Raw genomic sequence first — 17023 nt, forward strand, 5'->3', positions numbered from 1 at the left:
CATCGGCGAGGAAGAGGGCAGGATGAGCTCGAAGGTTGTTCTTCCACCACGCGGGAAAGACGTCGTCGATTCTGCCGCCGGCGGGCGGGCTGTCGGGCGCCATTGTCGTTGTCGCACGGCGGTGGAAGGAGTATCATGTCGTAGCTGCCGTCGAGGGACATGAACTCAAGGCTCCCGAAACGAAGCACCGTCCCGGGTTGGAGAGGTTGCTGGAGACTACCCATCTGGAGCTTGACGGGAAGCTGTTCGTCAACACGCAGCAGGCCCCTACCTGGCGCGCCAACTGTCGGTGTTCCGAGACCGGGGGGTCCCTGAGCCGACGAGTGAATGTCGCCGCGTGCCCCAGCCCAGATGGGTCGAGCGCGAGGGCGAGCGCGAAGGGGGGAGAGCGAGGCGGCCGGAGACCGGCGTGAGAGAGGTGGGAATCCCACGGCCTTCGTGTTCGTCCCGCGCCCAGGTCGGGTGCGCTTGCAGTAGGGGGTTACAAGCGTCCACGCGGGAGAGGGAGCGAGCGGCTTCGAGCGAGCGCGTATCTCGTCCTCGTCCCCGCGCGGCCAACCCTCTCTAAGAGGGCCCTGGTCCTTCCTTTTATAGATGTAAGGAGAGGATCCAGGTGTACAATGGGGGGTATAGCAGAGTGCTACGTGTCTAGCGGAGGAGAGCTAGCGCCCTAAGTACACGCCGTTGTGGCAGCCGGAGAGATCTTGGCACCCAGCTGGTGTGATGTCGTGGCCATCGGAGGAGCGATGGAGCCTGGCGGAGGGACAGCTGTCGGAGCGGTTGAGTCCTTGCTGACGTCCTCTTGCTTCCGTAAGGGGGCTGAGAGCCGCCGTCGTCACAGAGTATGCGGGGCGCCATCATTGCCTGTCTGGCGGAGCGAGCCAGATGGGACGCCGGTCTTGTTCCCTGCGGCCCGAGTCAGCTCGGGGTAGGGTGATGATGGCGCCTCCTGTTGACGTGGCTGGTCTGCGCCCAAGGTTGGGCGATGTGGAAGCTCCTCCGAAGCCGAGGTCGAGTCTGTCTTCCGTGGCCGAGGTCGAGTCCGAGCCCCCGGGTCGGGCGAGGCGGAGACCGTCGGCTGAGGCCAGGGCGTAGTCCGAGCCCTGGGGTCGGGCGAAGCGGGGTTCGTCGTCTTCCGGGACTTAGCCCGTGTCCGAGCCCTGGGTCGGGCGGAGCGGAGTTCGCCGTCTTCCGGGTCTTAGCCCGTGTCCGAGCTCTGGGTCGGGCGGAGCGGAGTTCGCCGTCTTCCGGGTCTTAGCCCGTGTCCGAGCCCTGGGTCGGGCGGAGCGGAGTTCGCCGTCTTCCGGGTCTTAGCCCGTGTCCGAGCCCTGGGTCGGGCGGAGCGGAGTTCGCCGTCTTCTGGGACTTAGCCCGTGTCCGAGCCCTGGGTCGGGGGGAGCGGAGTTCGCCGTCTTCCGGGACTTAGCCCGTGTCCGAGCCCTGGGTCGGGCGGAGCGAAGTTTCCTATGGAGCCTTCGGCCGGGCCTGACTGCCTGTCAGTCTCACTCTGTCAAGTGGCACCGCAGCTGGAGTGGCGCAGGCGGCGCTGTCCTTCTGTCAGGCCGGTCAGTGGAGCGGCGAAGTGACGGCGGTCACTTCGGCTCTGCCGGCTCGGGGCGCGCGTCAGGATAAAGGTGTCAGGCCACCTTTGCATTAAATGCTCCTGCGGTTTGATCGGTCGATGCGGCGATTTGGTCAGGGTTGCTTCTTGGCGAAGACAGGGCCTCGGGCAAGCCGGAAATATGTTCGCCGCTGGAGGGGGGCCTCGGGCGAGACAGAAATCCTCCGGGGTCGGCTGCCCTTGTCCGAGGCTAGGCTCGGGCGAGGCGTGATCGAGTCCCTTGAATGGACTGATCCCTGACTTAATCGCACCCATCAGGCCTGTGCAGCTTTATGCTGATGGGGGTTACCAGCTGAGAATTAGGAGCCTTGAGGGTACCCCTAATTATGGTCCCCGACAAAAGGGGTCTAACTTTGACTTGATTGGATATTCAGATTCCGACTATGCTGGATGTAAGGTCGATAGGAAGAGTACATCGGGGACGTGCCAATTCTTAGGAAGGTCCCTGGTGTCGTGGAACTCTAAGAAACAAACTTCTGTTGCCCTATCCACCGCTGAGGCCGAGTATGTTGTCGCAGGACAGTGTTGCGCGCAACTACTTTGGATGAGGCAAACCCTCCGGGACTTTGGCTACATTCTGAGCAAAGTCCCACTCCTATGTGATAATGAGAGTGTCATCCGAATAGCGGAAAATCTTGTTGAGCACAGCCGCACAAAGCACATTGACATCCGGCATCACTTCTTGAGAGACCACCAGCAAAAGGGAGATATCGAAGTGTTTCATGTTAGCACCGAGAACCAGCTAGCCGATATCTTTACCAAGCCTCTAGATGAGAAGACCTTTTGCAGGCTGCGTAGTGAGCTAAATGTCTTAGATTCGCGGAACTTATATTGAATTGTAGCATACATGTGTTTATGCCTTTGATCATGTTCATTCTGCATTTTGTTGCTTATTGTGGTGCTCAAGTTGTACAAACACTCCCTGGACCTCACAAGTCCTTTTTGCAAGTGATGCACATATTTAGGGGGAGCTGTGCTACAACTTGACCCTTTGAGACTAACCATGTACTTGAGTTTGGTTGTTTTAGTCTTAAAGGAGGATTGAAAGGGAAAGGTGGACTTGGACCATGCAAGACTTCCACTGCACTCCGATGAAAAGAGTAACTTTTCCAAGTTCATCTTTATACTCTTATTGCCTATTTGCTCTTAGTCGAAGATTTTGGTGAGGCAATAGGGTTAAAGGGCCAAGATTGATCCCGTTTTGGTGCTTGATGCCAAAGGGGGAGAAAATAAAGGCCAAAGCAATAGATGGATCAGCTACCACTTGAGAAATTTTGAAAATAGTAGATTAGAGCTTTTGGTTTGTCAAAACTCTTTTATTGTCTCTTATGTCAAAAGTTGGCCTATTGTGGGGAGAAGTGTTGATTATGGGAAAAAGGGGGAGTTTTTGAAATCCTTGATCAAATTTCTTTGGAATACCTCTCTTTATGTCTCTACAAGTGGATTTGACTTAGAGATAGGAATTTGAGTTTGATTTGCAAAAACAAACCAAGTGGTGGCATAGAGTGATCCATATATGTCAAATTTGAATCAAAACAATTTTGAGTTCTTAGTTGAATTGTTTTTGTACTTGTTCTACTTGCTTTATGTTGTGTTGGCATATATCACCAAAAAGGGGGACTTTGAAAGGGAAATGTGCCATTGGGCCATTTCTAAGTATTTTGGTGATTTAGTGTCCAACACAAGTGCCTAAGTGTAAAAAGGTGGACAAAGCACAAATCAAGGATAAAGGTATGTTTCTCAGACTTAGTACATTATTTTATGGACTAATGTATTGTGTCTAAGTGCTGGAAACAGAAAAAATTGAGTTGGAGAAGAGATGGTCAAGTTCAGCCAAAGTCTGCTCAGTCTGGTTTCACCGGACTGTCCGGTGGTGCACCGGACAATGTCCGGTGGTGCACCGGACAGTGTCCGGTGCGCCAGGCTGGCTCGAGCGAAGTGGCCGCTCTCGGGAATTCACCGGCGATGTACGGCTATAATTCACCGGACTGTCCGGTGAGCCAACGGTCGGCCGGGCCAACGGTCGGCCGCGCAATCTGCGCAGGACACGTGGCCGAGCCAACGGCTAGAAGGGGGCACCGGACTGTTCGGTGTGCACCGGACATGTCCGGTGCGCCAACGGCTCTCAGGCTGCCAACGGTCGACTGCGCCATTTTTGGAAGGAAATCGGGCACCGGACAGTGTCCGGTGCGCCAGTCGACAGAAGGCAAGATCAGCCTTCCTAGATTGTTCTCAACGGCTCCTAGCTGCCTTGGGGCTATAAAAGGGACCCCTAGGCGCATGGAGGAGAACACCAAGCATTCCTACAACATTCCTAAGCACCAAGACCTCGATTCCGCGCATTTGTTTCATTGTGATAGCATATAGAGCTCTAGTGGAGTTGTGAACTCATTGAGTTGTGTTGCGAGCTCTTGTTGCGACTTGTGTGCGTGTTGACACTCTGATTCTTGTGTCTTGTGTGCGTTGCTAATCCCCCCTTGCTCTGTGCTTCTTTGTGAACTTCAAGTGTAAGGGCGAGAGGCTCCAAGTTGTGGAGATTCCTCGCAAACGGGATTGAGAAAAGCAAACAAAACACCGTGGTATTCAAGTGGGTCTTTGGACCGCTTGAGAGGGGTTGATTGCAACCCTCGTCCGTTGGGACGCCACAACGTGGAGTAGGCAAGCGTTGGTCTTGGTCGAACCACGGGATAACCACCGTGCCATCTCTGTGATTGATTTCTTGTGGTTATTGTGTTTTGTTGAGACTCCTCTCTAGCCACTTGGCATTTACTGTGCTAACGCTTAACCAAGTTTTTGTGGCTTAAGTTTTCAAGTTTTACAGGATCACCTATTCACCCCCTCCCCCTCTAGGTGCTCTCACCATGCTTCGTCGCCGAAGGTCCTGCAAAAAGAAACAGCTTCAGCTGAAGCTGCTTGAACATGATGCCGAAGATACCATTCACGAAGCTTCGGAACTATAGCATATCCGAAGACGAAGGGTCGAACCGACTTAAAGATAAAATGACCTTTTAGCCTTCAAAGGTCTGAGTCATTGTTGTAAACTTTTATGAGGGGCATAATTGTAATTCTTCATGACCTGTGTCCTGTGCCTATAAATAGTGAACAGTGTTCCTTTACTGTTCACAGATTCCTGTAATTGCTAACGCATCACTCGGGAATTATTGTTTGCTAAGGCAAAGGTATAAATGTACCTAATCATTGTGTTCAAATATCTTAAATTCATATAATAGTATATGTGAATGATGTTATTTATTTTCAATGTATTTATCTCCAATGTTTCATGTTTTACCTTACTTTGTATTAACCCTATAAGTTTAATTACGAAAGTGAAACCTTCGTAATATTATGCTTGTGACCTTCGTCCGAAGCTCATTTGATCCTTGTGGAGATAATGCTTCGACGGACGAAGGGCATTGATATTTAACATTTTATGTTGCCTTGTTCTTGATTCATAGCATTTGAGAGCAAGTCCCCAACAATTAGCATTTTTGGTGACTTCTAACTGAGTTCAATGCAACATGATAATGATTGCACTGTTGGCCTGAGATTTTTTTGTGTGTGCGCTTAGAGCAAGGTTAATGGTTTAGCCGGTGAGCTGGCTATAAACTGTACTAGCTTACTAACTATTACAAAATAATGTAATATGATCAAGACCCATCCAACCGTCCATTTTACAGTTATTTGATCCAAGGGTCAGATGCCCTTTGTACACATGTATATAAAGGAGATCTCTGCAATAAACAGAACAACTTGGTCATTTGTCTCATTCTCTCTTTTGTCTCTCCACTGATTCACCACTGAGCACTGCAAGAGATTGCAACACGTTATCAGCACTGTCTCAAGGAGAAATCAGAGAAGGGAAAGAGGAAGAACACGCTGTTCTTGACAAGAACAGCAAGATCGATCTACACATCAACAGCAAGGTATGGAGCATACCGTTTCCATGCGCATACGTCGTATGCGCGAAGTTCTTCATATTGTTGATGATGCGATGTTGGAAGCGTTCACCGTTGGGCAAGCCACTGCACTACCACCGGTGCATGAGATCCCTGAACGCCGTGTGCAAGTGCAAAATGTGCACTTCTGCGTTCTCCATGGATGGACAGCGGTGGTTCCGCTGCCGGTGGTGGAGTGCGGACTCGCCATTGCATCCCCTTCACCACCGGTGCCGGTGGTTGACGTGGGATCGTCTGCATCCGCTCCCATGGACGTCGATTTGGAGGCACCGCCGCAGCCTCCGCCCACTGCAACAGCAGTTACTCGTCGTTCACCATCTCCGTCGGCACCCGTGGTCGTCGGGACCATTGCTGCTCGTCGTGGACAGCCCCCGCGCGCCGTCGATGCTCCGCGCGGACGCATCATCCTCACTGGCCATCGCCCAAATGGGGTGGCCCCATCTTCCTCCTCCAATGGGAGGGCCTAATGGCCCTCGATCCGGCCGCCACGACAGCCGTTTGGGGGGAGGGGGTGGGGAAGAGGCTCGGCCCCTGCGCGGGCAGTGGAGGAGCGCGCTCAGCGCGGCGCTGCTCCTCGACGTGGAGCAGTGGTCGGGCGGCGGCTCAGCAAGGCCCGAGGTCGGGCCTGGCGCGACGTGTCCGGCCGAGCGCAGGCGACGGCACCGGCCGGCGGTGCGTGGCCGCGGTGGCCTGGCCGAGTCGGCCACAACCTCCCCAGCGCGGATGGGGAGGGCGGCTCCACTGGCACGCGCGCCATGGCGGCCCTCGACGCTGGCTAGGACCGGCACGGCGGGCCCGCGGGCCTCTTCTTCCAAGGCGCGACAGGCTCCCTGGTGGAGCCACGGGCGCGCAGGAAAGGAGCCCCGGCGGCGGCTGGAGCTGGCCGCTCCCTTCTGGCGCCTCCTCCTGGAGGGTGCGCTGCACCCAGGAGCGCGCTCGGCTCCGTGGCTCGACGAGGCGCGCAAGCCAGGCGGCCTCAGGCCAGGCGGCAGCTGGGAGCTCCTCCCCCTGGCGACGGCCAGGAAAGCCCTGGTGGTGGTGGCGGCTACAGGGGTGGTTAGGGTTGGAAACCCTAGCTGCCCCAATATGATATAGGCTTTTGGGCCTCTGTTGGGCCGTCTGGGCAGGCCAGCCTGGCTGGGCCGGCGTGCAGGCCGCCAGGCCGCTGCCTGGTCCGCCTGGCAGGCCGCCTGGGCTGCTTTTCAGAGCCCAAAATGGTCTACATTTACCATTTTTTAAGTTCTGAATTTCAGTATAAGACTCTGTTTTATATGTAATTTCAGTTCAAAGTTATCTTAGGCGTCTAAATTCGTGATTTAGACTGCATATATTGTAAAGACATATCTGTTTTATTGTACATATAGCAGATTTTAGTTCGTGAATTATTGTTTGTTTTTACATTAATAATTCACATATCTCTACTTGCTATTATTTACGCATTCATTTATGTTTGCATATAAATATAGCATTTATTAAGTTCAGACTTAATAAAACTCATGCAAAAATGAAATTACATTATTTTGGATTAAGAGCATAGGGAGATAGAGTCCTAAGCATTGGCTGCACTAAATTCTTTTATAGAATTTAGTAGCCCAGAGACCGTGCTTGTGGCAGCATTTGGAATGCCTATCTCTATGAGGTCTACATCCCTCGGGATGATTACCTATATGTGCTATCCAAAATAACATGATATGGAGTTATTGAATTTTACTTTTGATAATTAGTAGAGCATGGGTAGTGGAGACATAAGCATTGGCTGCGGTTTGTTCATCCGTGAACTTATCAGCCCAGAGACTGTGCTTTTACGCAGCAAGTTTCTTGCCCACTACTAGATCTACCTCATTAATTTGAGGATTATCTATACTATGCTTACTAAAATTCAAAGTATTTATTCAATTGGAAGGTTTGGAACCTTCAGGCAACTCATATCACATGTAAGAGTTAGTGAATTTTACTTTGATAATTAGTAGAGCATGGGTAGTGGAGACCTAAGCATTGGTTGCGGTTTGTTCATCCGTGAACTTATCAGCCCAGAGACCGTGCTTTTAGGCAGCAAGTTTCTTGCCCACTACTAGATCTACCTCATTAATTTGAGGATTATCTATACTATGCTTACTAAAATTCAAAGTATTTATTCAATGGGAAGGTTTGGAACCTTCAAGAAACTCGTTACATATGTAATTTTAAGAATCTTTGCATATTGAGCTTACAACATCACCATTGTGACTATTAATTTATGCGTAAATTAATGGATGTCCATGGTAATGACTGTAGGAACATGTCAACCAAAGAGTTCGAGGAACTCGCCCTTGATGGGCATAACTACCCAACTTGGGCTTCATATATTGAAATAACTTTTGCTTCTCGTGGGATCATTGATGCCATTGCAGCGCCCATCACTGATACTGATCCAGTGAATGAGGTTAAAAAGAACACAACACTTTTCCTTTTGAGGCTTTACATCCATAAGGACCTTAAGCAAGAGTACCTTATGGAGAGATGCCCTCACAACTTGTGGAAAGCTCTCAAAGAGCGCTATGAACAGCAGAAGGAGCTCATATGGCCGTCAGCCAACCATGAGTGGAACCACCTTTGACTGCAAGATTTTAAATCTGTTGCAGAATATAACCATGCTCTTCATAGCATTTGTTCTAAATTGAAGTTTTGCGAGAAAGAGCCCTCTGAAGCAGACAAGATAGAGAAGACTCTATCTACCATGCTTCCAGAGGACAGGATATTGCATCAGCAGTATCGCTCTAGTAATTTCCAGAGATATTCTCAACTTATGCACACATTGACCCAAGCAGAAAAGCAACATGAGCTTCTTCTAAAGAATGCTCAGCAGCGCCCTCCAGGGTCTGCCCCTCTGCCTGAGGTACATTTCAATGTGCATAAGACTGAGAATAAGAAAGGATTCAAGAAAAACTTCAAGAATCCTCCTGGACCTCGCAAATTCAATAAGAACAAATTCCACAAGAAATGTAAAGGAAAAGGAAAAGGAAATGGCAAGCCTCTACCATCTAAGGGCAATAGAGCTTGCCTTAAATGTGGTACTGAGGGCCATTTTGCTAGGGATTGCACTTGCCCTAAGCACCTTGTTCTTTTGTATCAACAATCCCTAAAGAAGCCAAAGTCAAATAAGCCTGGTTTTGAGGCTCATTTCAATTCTACTGAAGCACCAATTGAGGTTGGAAGTTCTTCACTGGTTTCTGGTGATCTGAAGAACACTCTTGCTAAAGAGCACCTCAATGTGGTTGACAACAAGCCTCCACTTCTACAAGAAGATGAATCTGATGATATGATCATTGAGTATATGTCAAAGGATCCATTTGGAGATTTGGCATAAATCTCTCATGCTTGGAGATTTGATCATGATCACTGTGGCTTGTGTGATTGTTCTATACTGTCTTTATAATGTTGTTGTAATAAGTAGAGGTATACAATCTCATGTTTTGAGATGTAACATACTCTACAGACCAGTGTTGAGTCCTGTGAGTAGTGCGAACTCATTGGATGAGTCGCCATACCATTATTGTAATATTGTTTCGACATTGTGATATTTAATATCATGTTATGTATAGTACTAAGTTGCATCACAAAATTCTTATTCAAAATTTTTATTTATGTATAGATGCATAATGATGACAACTCGACGGAAGAGGAATTATGCCTTGTGGACAGTTGTACCACAAACTCTATACTTAGGGAGATCAAATACTTTCAGACTCTTAAGAAAAGAGATGGGAAAGTTTTGACCATCGCCGGACGCGATGCTGTGATAGTTGGCTCTGGTCGAGCAACTATTACCCTCCCCATGGGTACTGAAATTGTGATCGAGGATGCATTATTGTATCCTGATTCTACACGTACCCTCCTAAGTTTTAGAGATATCCGGCAAAATGGATTTCATATTGAAACCCATGATGAAAATCAAGAAGAGTTTCTCTTCTTGACCAAGCCGAATAAATATGGCAAGCGCATATGCAAGAAAATTCCATCACTCACGTCAGGGTTGTACTATACATATATTAAGAGCAATGCACATGTTGCATATAAGGTAATTTTCCAAGATGTTGATGCATTCCAGATTTGGCATGATCGACTTGGTCATCCTGGCATAGGGATGATGAGGAAAATTACAGGCAATTCAATTGGTCATAATTTGCCCACAACAAGTTTTCCTAAATCTCAGGATTTTGTTTGCACCGCATGTGCAACTGGGAAACTTATTTTTAGACCATCATATCTCAAAATTAAAGTTGAACCGCTTAAATTCCTTGAAAGGATTCAAGGAGATATTTGTGGGCCAATTATGCCAACTTCTGGGCCATTCACGTATTTCATGGTACTGATTGACGCATCTACTAGATGGTCACATGTGTGTTTACTATCAACACGCAACCATGCATTTGCCAAGATAATGTCACAAATTATCAAGTTAAAGGCAATTTTTCCTGAACATCGGATTAATTCAATCCGAATGGACAATGCTGCTGAATTCAAATCTCAGGCATTCAATGATTATTGTATGGCGCTGGGGATTCAAGTACAGCACTCGGTACCGTATGTCCACACCCAGAATGGTTTGGCTGAGTCACTAATCAAGAGGATTAAACTCATAGCAAGGCATTATTGATGAATTGCAAATTGCCTTCGTCGTGTTGGGGTCATGCAGTTCTGCACGCTGCTGACCTTATACAATTACGACCAACTGCATACCATTCAACATCCCCAATACAAATGGTACGTGGAAATCCTCCAAGTATTTCCCATTTGCGTAAATTTGGATGTTGTGTATACATTCCAATCTCACCACCTCAGAGAACAGCTATGGGCCCACACAGGAAAGTGGGGATCTATGTGGGATTTCAATCTCCATCGATCATTAAGTATTTAGAACCCTTAACAGGGGATCTATTTACAGCCCGTTTTGCTGACTCTATTTTTGATGAGGAACATTTCCCGGCATTAGGGGGAGAATTTAAGTACCAAAAAGAATGCCAGGAAATAAATTGGAATACTCAATGTGTTCCAGGTTCTGATCCACGTACTTCAGAAACTGAACTGCAAGTTCAGAAAATTATACATTTGCAAATACTTGCAAATGAACTGCCAGATGCATTCACTAATTACAAAGGTGTCACTAAATCATTCATTCCTGCTAGGAATGCACCAGAAAGAGTGGAAGTACCGAATAAGGCCACTCAACTCCTAGAGAGGAGAAGTATGGTGAATAAGCGTTGTTCTGTTGCTAAGAAGCAAAGAACAATAGTGAATGCAAAAGGACACCAATATGATACAATGTATCATGTGGATTGTGATGATCCACGACCCAGCTCAGATGTGCACATAACCGAGGCTGGGACATCGGAAAATCCTAGACACATCAATTTGGGAAATTCTGATGAGTCTCTAAGGAATGATGAAATTGCCATCAACTATGTTGAGACTGGTGAAACATATGATAGAAAAGCTACCAATGTCGACATATATTTCTCTGAGCAGATTGCTGAGGACCTTCAAAATGATCTAGATCCTAAGACCATGGCAGAGTGCAGTAAGCGCTCGGATTGGATCAAATGGAAGGCAGCAATCGAAGCGGAGTTAGCCTCGCTTTACAAAAGAGAAGTTTTCTCTGCTGTGATACCTACACCACGTGATATCTTCCCTATGGGATATAAGTGGGTTTTCATTCGGAAACGAAATGAAAATGGTGAGGTAGTGAGATACAAAGCAAGGCTAGTAGCACAAGGGTTTACGCAAAGACTCGGCGTTGATTTCAACGAAACTTATTCACCAGTCATGAGTGCAATAACATTCCGATATTTAATATCTTTGGCAGTGCAAAATCGTCTATCTTGGCAGTTGATGGATGTAGTGACCGCATATCTCTATGGGTCACTGGATTCTGATATATACATGAAAGTTCCTGATGGAATAGATGTACCGAATCCAAAGGCAAAGCGCAACATGTATTGCGTAAAGTTGCAGAAGTCATTATATGGCTTAAAACAATCGATCAAAATGTGGTACAACCGATTGAGTGAATTCCTTTTACGTAAGGGATACACGAAAAATGATGATTGCCCGTGCGTCTTCATCAAAAGATCCAAAGTGGGATTCTGTATCATATCAGTTTATGTTGATGACCTTAACATCATAGGAAATAAACTTGATATTGATGAAGCACGTCATCATTTAACGACGGAATTTGAGATGAAGGATTTGGGTAAAACCAAATTTTGCTTAGGTCTACAACTTGAGCATTTACCTTCTGGAATCCTTGTACATCAAAGTACATATACCCAAAAGGTATTGGAAAAATTCAATATGCATATGTCTTATCCTTCAAAGACTCCTATGGTGGTCAGATCTTTGGATTTAAAGAAAGATCCATTCAGACCACGGGATGATGAAGAACAGATATTGGGACCGGAGTTCCCATATCTCAGTGCTATTGGTGCATTGATGTATCTTGCTAACAATACCCGGCCGGATATTGCTTTTGCAGTAAATTTGTTAGCAAGGCACAGTTCTGCCCCAACGAAAAGACACTGGGTTGGCATTAAGAATAGTTTCTGATACCTAAATGGCACAAAGGATCTAGGACTCTTTTATAAGAGAAGTAATGATCCTAGTTTAATTGGGTATACAGATGCTGGCTATTTATCTGATCCCCACAATGGCCGATCGCAAACAGGATTCGTATTCTTACAAGGTGGAACTGCCATCTCGTGGAAATCGTCTAAGCAGACTTTGGTGACCACGTCCACCAACCATTTTGAAATAATTGCATTATTTGAAGCATCACATGAATGTGTATGGCTTCGTAGAATGGTGAATCATATACTCACAACTTGTGGTATTGGTTCTCTTGACTCACCAACAATTATCTATAAAGATAATTCAGCTTGTGTTGTTCAGATGGATACAGGTTATATCAAGAGTAATATCAATAAGCATATTTCTCCTAAACTGTTTTATCCCCATGAACTTCAGGAAAAAGGGGATATAAACATCTTGCAAACAAAGTCTTGTGATAATCTTGCAGATCTATTCACAAAGTCTCTACCATACTCTACATTCCAAAAATGTGTTGAGGGGATTGGTATGAGAAGACTTAAGTGCTTGCAAGGTTCAGGGGGAGTAATTCCCCATGATATATAACCCGTTTTGAACCATCATATTACACTCTTTTCTTTGTATGAGTTTTGTCTTGCTAAGGTTTTCTCATCCAAAGTTTTTAACGAGGTAATATCAACAAAGCTATATGCTTCATCATTGATTTTCCCCATAGGGGTTTTTATGCATGATGATTACAAGCATATTTTCTTTTGGAGACTATGTAAGATTATTCTCATTATCCAAAAGATATTGTATACTCCTTATTTTTCCCACAGGGTTTTTGAGGAGATAAGACAAATTGCAGATGATCAAACGGTTTTGGGTTGATCAAGGGGAGTGTTACAAAATAATGTAATATGATCAAGACTCATCCAACCGTCCATTTTACAGTTATTTGATCTAAGGGTCAGATGCCCTTTGTACACATGTATATAAAGGAGATCTCTGCAATAAACAGAACAACTTGGTCATTTGTCTCATTCTCTCTTTTGTCTCTCCACTGATTCACCACTGAGCACTGCAAGAGATTGCAACACTAACAGCTAGCCTTGTAGAGTACAACCATACACACCTACTCCCTCTGTCCTATTCGTGTCGGTCAAACTTTCTTAAGTTTGATTAAATTTATAGAATATATTAGCAACGCTTGTATCTTCGAACAATTTTACTAAAAAATAGGTTCAAAGATCTATCTAATTATACTAACTATGTATTATAAATATTAATATTTTCTTATATAAATATGGTCAAAGTTACAAATAGTTGGCTTCTCAAAAAATGAGGGAGTATTTAATAAAGTTATTTGGGTCCACTTTTTTTAGTTCTCTTTTCTTCACCCAGCCGGCAAAACGCTAGCAAGCAATAAGCCGGCGCACAGGCCTCGTTAGCTACGAACAGCTCGGCGGATATTCAAGCGCCGACTCAAATTCTAGGCTATATTCCACGTCAGTTACTGTGATGATGTGGCATGCGTTTCGCTCGTCATTATACCTGCTCTTACTGCCTTTTAACCAAAAGATGGTTCGTCCTGTTTTGCGATCACCTGTATAACTTGCAACTATATGGAGAGCTCACTCTTGCATTCATGTGGCCTCCTATAAATGAGTACCGTTTTTCAACAAAAAAGGGTCATCATGGTCACCAGACATCCATGGGCTCTAATTATTTCAATGAAATGTCTACGCTAAGTTGTAATGAAGTACACCCATATTCACTTAGTGCAAATACTTTGTTCATGGGTGTTTCACTGACCAGTGCAGCTGGAGGCTACAGGTTCATGGCATCGGAGTACAATGATTATTTCTGTCAACAATGAAATGTTCGAACCATCAAATTCGGCATTGCATAGCGCAGATTTAGGAACAAGAAGATCGAGTCCGTGCAGCTACGAAGCTGGATTATACTTCTTAAAACAAGAACAAAACGACTATAAGCCTACACCTTAAGTCTCCAAAGAATGCTTGTTACAGCACAAAACTAACAAACGGAAGGCTTTTTCATGGCAACAACAGTCTCCCAAACGTCCCAGGCCACAATCTATGCACATAGTTGTTCCACCGCAGCCACGATCTGGGCAGGCTGCACAACGGTTGCATCCTCCAGAGTCGCAGCATATGGCGTAGGCACATCCTGAGATGACAGGCACATGATGGGGGCGTCAAGGTAGTCCCAGAAATTGTCGACGATGGCCGACCTAAGGCTGGCGCCGATCCCACCCGTGCGCATGCACTCCTCCACGATCAGCACGCGGTGGGTCTTCTTGATGGAGTTGCCAATAGTGTGCAGATCAAACGGCTTCAACGACCTGATGTCGATGACCTCGGGATCGTACCCTTTGTTCACCAGCGTCTTCGCTGCCTGCATCACGTGGTACCTCATGCGCGAGTATGTGAGTATAGTCACGTGCTCCCCAGGCCGCACCATCTCGGCCTCCTCCAAGCAGAGCACGTACTCCTCGTCCGGGATTTTCTCCTTCAGGTTGTACAGAAGGACGTGCTCAAACAGCACCACAGGGTTCTCGCTCCTGATGGCAGCTTTCATCAGGCCCTTAGCGTTGTAAGGAGTCGAGCAGGCGACCATCTGCAGGCCTGGGATGGACTGGAAATACGATTCCAGGCGCTGCGAGTGCTCTGCTCCAAGCTGACGACCCACACCACCGGGGCCACGGATCACAAGTGGGATTTTGAACTGGCCGCCGGAAGTGTAATGAAGCATGCCACAGTTATTTGAGATCTGGTTGTAAGCAAGGAGCAGGAATCCCATGTTCATGCCTTCAACGACGGGCCTCAGCCCTTTCATTCCCGCTCCAACTCCCATGCCAGTAAACGAGTTCTCCGCAATAGGGGTGTCCAGAACTCGAAGGTCACCAAACGTATCAGCCAAACCTTTTGTCACCTTGTAAGAACCACCGTAATGGCCAACATCTTCACCAAACACACACACTGTTGGATCTAATTCCATCTCTTCCATCAAGGCCTCACGAAGAGCTTCAAACAGCAAGACCTCATGGCTGAAAGGAAATTAAGGTTAGGAATTTGCAGGCATACACAAAAGAAATCGCGTTACTAAAGAAATCAAGGTTAGGCAAACATTATTCGAATAGCCAGTGCCTACATACTTCCAGAGTTTCAGTAAAAAGAATAGACAGAATAAAAGAGAAATGCTCCATTAGCAGGGAACAGAGGAAAGGTTAGCCAAAGAACTGTTATGGTTTTCTAACATATTGCTAACCCTGCAAGCTGTCAAGGCCTGCGATTTGTAACTCCATATTTCTCAGAGAACATGTTACTAATCAGTTTCATGCAATGAACAACCAGCAGTCACTGTGAGTTGACACCCAAATCCCAATAACCTTTCTGAATGGGAGGCAGTGTTGTATGTCTAGTTTACCCCAGTGTCATAATATAAATCTCTTAAGATCTGTTATTTTTATCAACGAGTTTACTTCTTGGACAATAAATGATGAGAACTGGTGCCCCATCCAGTGCTGCCAAGTACCAACTACAATAAAACTGAATATTATATCTCCAGATTTATTTGCCAAGTAGATTCATTTAAGCAAGCAAAGGCACAAGGATGAAATACTCATTTTCCAGACTACTGTAATTACTTCAGGTTGGTAACCTATTCAAAACAGCAAGTTCGGTGCCAAATTTCATCTTGCAATCAATTCAATGGTGACGGCCTCATGTACCATAATAAAATCTTACAACATATAGTTACATAACCTAGAGATATCTACAACCAGTGAGTATTCATTTATTATTGTAGCCGAATTAGAAATTCATGCTCAAAACCACACTTTGCTGCTTAGTCCACTCATATTTTCCTTTTGCGGTTGGGGCATGTGTGTGCACTAGTGATTGAAGAAAAAAATCAGCAAACATATGAAAATCTCAGATATGAAAAGTGGAGCATCTCAGGCGTATGTCCCGGGCTCAGGTCACATGGATGCCATAGACAGGGAGTAAAACGTTCTTACCCGTCGGACGTGCTCGATGGCACATCCGCCTTTGCCTGCGCAAGAGAACACACAAGGAGAAAATAATTCAGGACAGCCAATGTGTGTTGCGACCAAAAAAAGGACTGACAAAAATCAGAAGAGCAATGTCACGCAACTGTAACTGCTGCACGCGCCACCAGCCTTCCGCGTCCCGCCAGTGCCGATGCCATGGGCACGACCCTCGCCGCTGCAGGAGAACACACGAAGCAGAAGCAGGTAAACATAAACTTCTAGGGAGCTATGAAATCCGACACGTATGGTGCCAAGGATAGAGAGGCGTACCGGAGGTGGATCGGGAGACGGCGCGGGGAGCGGTGGCCGGGGCCGCAGCGCGCAGCGAAAATGCGGTGGCCATTGGGAGGATCGGGGGTCTGGGGTATTCGGAGCGCAGAGGTTCGCGGCAGCGGTGGTGGGTTGCGTTTATAGTCGGAAGAGATGGAGTTGGGTTTGGTTGGGCGTAGGTGGCGATGGTGGACTGGTGGAGGAATGGAGGCGGCGGCGACGATGGCGGAGAGAACGAGGCGGGAGGGGCGGACTGGGAGAGGAGAGGAGGCGGCCGCAGAGGTCACTGCCCAGAGCCTTTGTGACTGCAGGTGGGCCCTGGCGCCTCCCAGGTCCATCTGGCAGCCACAGGGCTATGCGCTTTTAGAAATGGAGGTATTTTGTGAGGTGGCAACAGATTCCACCGTCTCATTTGTAACAAGTGGTGGCAATTTGGTTCATTTTAAAAATATAGGTGCAACATATTTAAACTTAAATTGGACAGAGACAAACTTTACATTGAACTTGTAGTACTCGAACAGACCTGTCATATTGTAG

At 46.8% G+C, this 17023-nt stretch overlaps 1 protein-coding gene across 1 annotated transcript; it reads right to left on the bottom strand.

Annotated features, from left to right (window-relative positions):
* Positions 1-13932: 13932 nt before the first annotated feature.
* LOC100282233 (uncharacterized) lies at positions 13933-16748 on the bottom strand. Its single transcript, NM_001155145.1, has 4 exons — positions 16487-16748; positions 16321-16391; positions 16184-16218; positions 13933-15211 (listed from the first exon to the last, which is right to left on the bottom strand). Exons 1-4 carry the CDS (start codon positions 16557-16559, stop codon positions 14239-14241), a joined length of 1152 nt encoding a protein of 383 aa, NP_001148617.1. The 5' UTR covers positions 16560-16748; the 3' UTR covers positions 13933-14238.
* Positions 16749-17023: the final 275 nt, after the last annotated feature.

The sequence above is a fragment of the Zea mays genome, chromosome 1 (genome assembly GCF_902167145.1).
Source record: "Zea mays cultivar B73 chromosome 1, Zm-B73-REFERENCE-NAM-5.0, whole genome shotgun sequence".
In the NCBI taxonomy this organism is placed as follows: Eukaryota; Viridiplantae; Streptophyta; class Magnoliopsida; order Poales; family Poaceae; genus Zea; species Zea mays.